The sequence below is a fragment of the Carcharhinus amblyrhynchos genome, unplaced genomic scaffold (genome assembly GCF_965287045.1).
Source record: "Carcharhinus amblyrhynchos unplaced genomic scaffold, sCarAmb.v2.hapA scaffold_938, whole genome shotgun sequence".
In the NCBI taxonomy this organism is placed as follows: Eukaryota; Metazoa; Chordata; class Chondrichthyes; order Carcharhiniformes; family Carcharhinidae; genus Carcharhinus; species Carcharhinus amblyrhynchos.
Genome location: NW_027650678.1, coordinates 1 through 6,595, shown reverse-complemented (window position 1 = coordinate 6,595; position 6,595 = coordinate 1). Strand labels below are relative to the sequence as shown.

General features: G+C 53.5%; 1 protein-coding gene across 1 annotated transcript; it reads right to left on the bottom strand.

The window, feature by feature from the left end:
* Positions 1-1,130: 1,130 nt before the first annotated feature.
* LOC145340333 (phospholipase A and acyltransferase 2-like) lies at positions 1,131-6,489 on the bottom strand. Its single transcript, XM_080184785.1, has 2 exons — positions 6,227-6,489; positions 1,131-1,541 (listed from the first exon to the last, which is right to left on the bottom strand). Exons 1-2 carry the CDS (start codon positions 6,461-6,463, stop codon positions 1,431-1,433), a joined length of 348 nt encoding a protein of 115 aa, XP_080040911.1. The 5' UTR covers positions 6,464-6,489; the 3' UTR covers positions 1,131-1,430.
* Positions 6,490-6,595: the final 106 nt, after the last annotated feature.

Sequence of the window (6,595 nt, the reverse complement as noted above, 5' to 3'; positions counted from 1 at the left end):
CACTAAGGGACAATTTAGCATGGCCAATCCACCCTAACCTACACATCTTTGGACACTAAGGGGCAATTTAGCATGGCCAATCCACCTAACCTGCACATCTTTGGACACTAAGGGGCAATTTAGCACGGCCAATCCACCTAACCTGCACATCTTTGGACACTAAGGGACAATTTAGCATGGCCAATCCACCCTAACCTACACATCTTTGGACACTAAGGGACAATTTAGCATGGCCAATCCACCTAACCTGCACATCTTTGGACACTAAGGGACAATTTAGCATGGCCAATCCACCTAACCTGCACATCTTTGGACACTAAGGGGACAATTTAGCACGGCCAATCCCCCTAACCTGCACATCTTTGGACACTAAGGGACAATTTAGCACGGCCAATCCACCTAACCTGCACATCTTTGGACACTAAAGGACAATTTAGCATGGCCAATCCACCCTAACCTACACATCTTTGGACACTAAGGGGACAATTTAGCATGGCCAATCCACCTAACCCGCACATCTTTGGACACTAAGGGACAATTTAGCATGGCCAATCCACCCTAACCTACACATCTTTGGACACTAAGGGGACAATTTAGCATGGCCAATCCACCTAACCCGCACATCTTTGGACACTAAGGGACAATTTAGCATGGCCAATCCACCCTAACCTACACATCTTTGGACACTAAGGAGACAATTTAGCATGGCCAATCCACCTAACCTGCACATCTTTGGACACTAAGGGGCAATTTAGCATGGCCAATCCACCTAACCTGCACATCTTTTGCAAGATGGGAGGAAACCCACGCAGACATGGGGAGAATGTGCACAGGCAGTGACCCAAGCCGGGATTCGAACCCGGGTCCTTGGCCCTGTGAGGCAGCAGTCCTAACCCACGGTGCCACCGTGCCTCCTGAGACAGGCTGGGACCCCCTCAAGGCAACAATCTCCTGAGCCGATTGCTGGCCCACACTGGCACAGGGTGGACGCGGCAGGACTGAGTTGTGGGAACCAGGCGGATGACGGATCAGCGTGCAGCGAGGGCGGAGGGAGGTAAATTGGCAGCTGAGGGGAGCGGACGTCACGCGGAGAACAGAGTCTACAAATGAAGGTGCAGTCACAGAATGCATTGACACACAGCCCCCTTTATTGAATCGAGAGAGAGGGAGAGAGAATGGCTTTCGCCCAAACACGTGTGAAAGGCAGTCTGAAGTCTGGTGGGGGACGTGAGGCGGCACATCGCAGAGAAAGCTTGTTTTGTTAGGCCTGAGATTCCAATCGCCCACTCTGAGATTGCCCCCACCTTGATTATTTATCCTCCCTCTCTGTCCTGGGCAACTCTTCACATTAGAACACGCAGAGGGATCCTGAGGTGTCTGTCCGGACCTCCACGCTCACGCTCCCCCCCGCTCTCACGTCGGCTCTCTGGTCACTCTTTGTGCTTGTCTCTCCTCTTCGCCAGCTGGTAGCACAGGCCAGCGACCGCCCCCAGAGCGATGACACCCACGGCAGCCTTGGTAGCAAACACCACATCATCCACCTGCAAAGACAACAGGAGGAGAGGTGATCAGAGAGATACATCGATTCCAAACACTGTCCCCCCATCAAACACTCCCAGGACAGGTACAGCACGGGGTTAGATACAGAGTAAAGCTCCCTCTACACTGTCCCCCCATCAAACACTCCCAGGACAGGTACAGCACGGGGTTAGATACAGAGTAAAGCTCCCTCTACACTGTCCCCCATCAAACACTCCCAGGACAGGGACAGCACGGGGTTAGATACAGAGTAAAGCTCCCTCCACACTGTCCCCCCATCAAACACTCCCAGGACAGGGACAGCACGGGGTTAGATACAGAGTAAAGCTCCCTCTACACTGTCCCCCCATCAAACACTCCCAGGACAGGGACAGCACGGGGTTAGATACAGAGTAAAGCTCCCTCTACACCGTCCCCCATCAAACACTCCCAGGACAGGCACAGCACGGGGTTAGATACATAGTAAAGCTCCCTCTACACTGTCCCCATCAAACACTCCCAGGACAGGTACAGCACGGGGTTAGATACAGAGTAAAGCTCCCTCTACACTGTCCCCCATCAAACACTCCCAGGACAGGTACAGCACGGGGTTAGATACAGAGTAAAGCTCCCTCTACACTGTCCCCCATCAAACACTCCCAGGACAGGTACAGCACGGGGTTAGATACAGAGTAAAGCTCCCTCTACACTGTCCCCATCAAACACTCCCAGGACAGGTACAGCACGGGGTTAGATACAGAGTAAAGCTCCCTCTACACTGTCCCCCCCATCAAACACTCCCAGGACAGGTACAGCACGGGGTTAGATACAGAGTAAAGCTCCCTCTACACTGTCCCCCCATCAAACACTCCCAGGACAGGTACAGCACAGGGTAAGATACAGAGTAAAGCTCCCTCTACACTGTCCCCCATCAAACACTCCCAGGACAGGGACAGCACGGGGTTAGATACAGAGTAAAGCTCCCTCCACACTGTCCCCCCATCAAACACTCCCAGGACAGGGACAGCACGGGGTTAGATACAGAGTAAAGCTCCCTCTACACTGTCCCCCCATCAAACACTCCCAGGACAGGGACAGCACGGGGTTAGATACAGAGTAAAGCTCCCTCTACACCGTCCCCGATCAAACACTCCCAGGACAGGCACAGCACGGGGTTAGATACAGAGTAAAGCTCCCTCTACACTGTCCCCCCATCAAACACTCCCAGGACAGGTACAGCACGGGGTTAGATACAGAGTAAAGCTCCCTCTACACTGTCCCCATCAAACACTCCCAGGACAGGTACAGCACGAGGTTAGATACAGAGTAAAGCTCCCTCTACACTGTACCCCATCAAACACTCCCAGGACAGGTACAGCACGGGGTTAGATACAGAGTAAAGCTCCCTCTACACTGTCCCCCCATCAAACACTCCCAGGACAGGTACAGCACGGGGTTAGATACAGAGTAAAGCTCCCTCTACACTGTGCCCCCATCAAACACTCCCAGGACAGGTACAGCACGGGGTTAGATACAGAGTAAAGCTCCCTCTACACTGTCCCCCATCAAACACTCCCAGGACAGGTACAGCACGGGGTTAGATACAGAGTAAAGCTCCCTCTACACTGTCCCCCATCAAACACTCCCAGGACAGGCACAGCACGGGGTTAGATACAGAGTAAAGCTCCCTCTACACTGTCCCCATCAAACACTCCCAGGACAGGTACAGCACGGGGTTAGATACAGTGTAAAGCTCCCTCTACACTGTCCCCCCATCAAACACTCCCAGGACAGGTACAGCACGGGGTTAGATACAGAGTAAAGCTCCCTCTACACTGTCCCCCATCAAACACTCCCAGGACAGGGACAGCACGGGGTTAGATACAGAGTAAAGCTCCCTCCACACTGTCCCCCCATCAAACACTCCCAGGACAGGGACAGCACGGGGTTAGATACAGAGTAAAGCTCCCTCTACACTGTCCCCCCATCAAACACTCCCAGGACAGGGACAGCACGGGGTTAGATACAGAGTAAAGCTCCCTCTACACCGTCCCCCATCAAACACTCCCAGGACAGGCACAGCACGGGGTTAGATACATAGTAAAGCTCCCTCTACACTGTCCCCATCAAACACTCCCAGGACAGGTACAGCACGGGGTTAGATACAGAGTAAAGCTCCCTCTACACTGTCCCCCATCAAACACTCCCAGGACAGGTACAGCACGGGGTTAGATACAGAGTAAAGCTCCCTCTACACTGTCCCCCATCAAACACTCCCAGGACAGGTACAGCACGGGGTTAGATACAGAGTAAAGCTCCCTCTACACTGTCCCCATCAAACACTCCCAGGACAGGTACAGCACGGGGTTAGATACAGAGTAAAGCTCCCTCTACACTGTCCCCCCCATCAAACACTCCCAGGACAGGTACAGCACGGGGTTAGATACAGAGTAAAGCTCCCTCTACACTGTCCCCCCATCAAACACTCCCAGGACAGGTACAGCACAGGGTTAGATACAGAGTAAAGCTCCCTCTACACTGTCCCCCATCAAACACTCCCAGGACAGGGACAGCACGGGGTTAGATACAGAGTAAAGCTCCCTCCACACTGTCCCCCCATCAAACACTCCCAGGACAGGGACAGCACGGGGTTAGATACAGAGTAAAGCTCCCTCTACACTGTCCCCCCATCAAACACTCCCAGGACAGGTACAGCACGGGGTTAGATACAGAGTAAAGCTCCCTCTACACTGTCCCCCATCAAACACTCCCAGGACGGGTACAGCACAGGGTTAGATACAGAGTAAAGCTCCCTCTACACTGTCCCCCATCAAACACTCCCAGGACAGGTACAGCACAGGGTTAGATACAGAGTAAAGCTCCCTCTACACTGTCCCCCATCAAACACTCCCAGGACAGGGACAGCACGGGGTTAGATATAGAGTAAAGCTCCCTCTACACTGTCCCCCCATCAAACACTCCCAGGATAGGTACAGCACGGGGTTAGATACAGAGTAAAGCTCCCTCTACACTGTCCCCCCATCAAACACTCCCAGGACAGGTACAGCACGGGGTTAGATACAGAGTAAAGCTCCCTCTACACTGTCCCCATCAAACACTCCCAGGACGGGTACAGCACAGGGTTAGATACAGAGTAAAGCTCCCTCTACACTGTCCCCCATCAAACACTCCCAGGACAGGGACAGCACGGGGTTAGATACAGAGTAAAGCTCCCTCCACACTGTCCCCCCATCAAACACTCCCAGGACAGGGACAGCACGGGGTTAGATACAGAGTAAAGCTCCCTCTACACTGTCCCCCCATCAAACACTCCCAGGACAGGGACAGCACGGGGTTAGATACAGAGTAAAGCTCCCTCTACACCGTCCCCCATCAAACACTCCCAGGACAGGCACAGCACGGGGTTAGATACATAGTAAAGCTCCCTCTACACTGTCCCCATCAAACACTCCCAGGACAGGTACAGCACGGGGTTAGATACAGAGTAAAGCTCCCTCTACACTGTCCCCCATCAAACACTCCCAGGACAGGTACAGCACGGGGTTAGATACAGAGTAAAGCTCCCTCTACACTGTCCCCCCATCAAAACACTCCCAGGACAGGTACAGCACGGGGTTAGATACTGAGTAAAGCTCCCTCTACACTGTCCCCCCATCAAACACTCCCAGGACAGGTACAGCACGGGGTTAGATACAGAGTAAAGCTCCCTCTACACTGTCCCCCCATCAAACACTCCCAGGACAGGTACAGCACGGGGTTAGATACAGAGTAAAGCTCCCTCTACACTGTCCCCATCAAACACTCCCAGGACAGGTACAGCACGGGGTTAGATACTGAGTAAAGCTCCCTCTACACTGTCCCCCATCAAACACTCCCAGGACAGGGACAGCACGGGGTTAGATACAGAGTAAAGCTCTCTCTACACTGTCCCCCATCAAACACTCCCAGGACAGGTACAGCACGGGGTTAGATACAGAGTAAAGCTCTCTCTACACTGTCCCCATCAAACACTCCCAGGACAGGTACAGCACGGGGTTAGATACAGAGTAAAGCTCCCTCTACACTGTCCCCATCAAACACTCCCAGGACAGGTACAGCATGGGGTTAGATACAGAGTAAAGCTCCCTCTACACTTTCCCCATCAAACACTCCCAGGACAGGTACAGCACGGGGTTAGATACAGAGTAAAGCTCTCTCTACACTGTCCCCCATCAAACACTCCCAGGACAGGTACAGCATGGGGTTAGATACAGAGTAAAGCTCCTCTACACTGTCCCCATCAAACACTCCCAGGACAGGTACAGCACGGGGTTAGATACAGAGTAAAGCTCTCTCTACACTGTCCCCCATCAAACACTCCCAGGACAGGTACAGCACGGGGTTAGATACAGAGTAAAGCTCCCTCTACACTGTCCCCCATCAAACACTCCCAGGACAGGGACAGCACGGGGTTAGATACAGAGTAAAGCTCCCTCTACACTGTCCCCCCATCAAACACTCCCAGGACAGGTACAGCACAGGGTTAGATACAGAGTAAAGCTCCCTCTACACTGTCCCCATCAAACACTCCCAGGACAGGTACAGCACGGGGTTAGATACAGAGTAAAGCTCCCTCTACACTGTCCCCCATCAAACACTCCCAGGACAGGTACAGCACGGGGTTAGATCCGGGGGGAGAGGTGCTGACCTGCCCAGACTTTGGCACTCCGTATCGGAGATCAGTGACAAAGTGCTCGCAGTTTGCCGAGGTCACGCTGTAATCCACCTCCTCGCCCACACGGCGCTCTGCGTCCTTGATGATCTCGTGTACAGGCCGCGCGGGGAGCTGGTTGTCGAAGATGTTGTTGACCCGGTAACGGTCAGATCCCACCACCACGCTGAGGCGGTCCTTCCGTATACACGCCTTCTCCGTAAGGACCGACATAATACTGCCCACTCCCGCATCACACACCTCACCTAGGGCAGAGAGAGAGGGGGGGCAGAGAGAGAGAGAGAGAGAGGGGGGGCAGAGAGAGAGGGGGACAGAGAGAGAAGGACAGAGAGAGAGAGAGAGGGA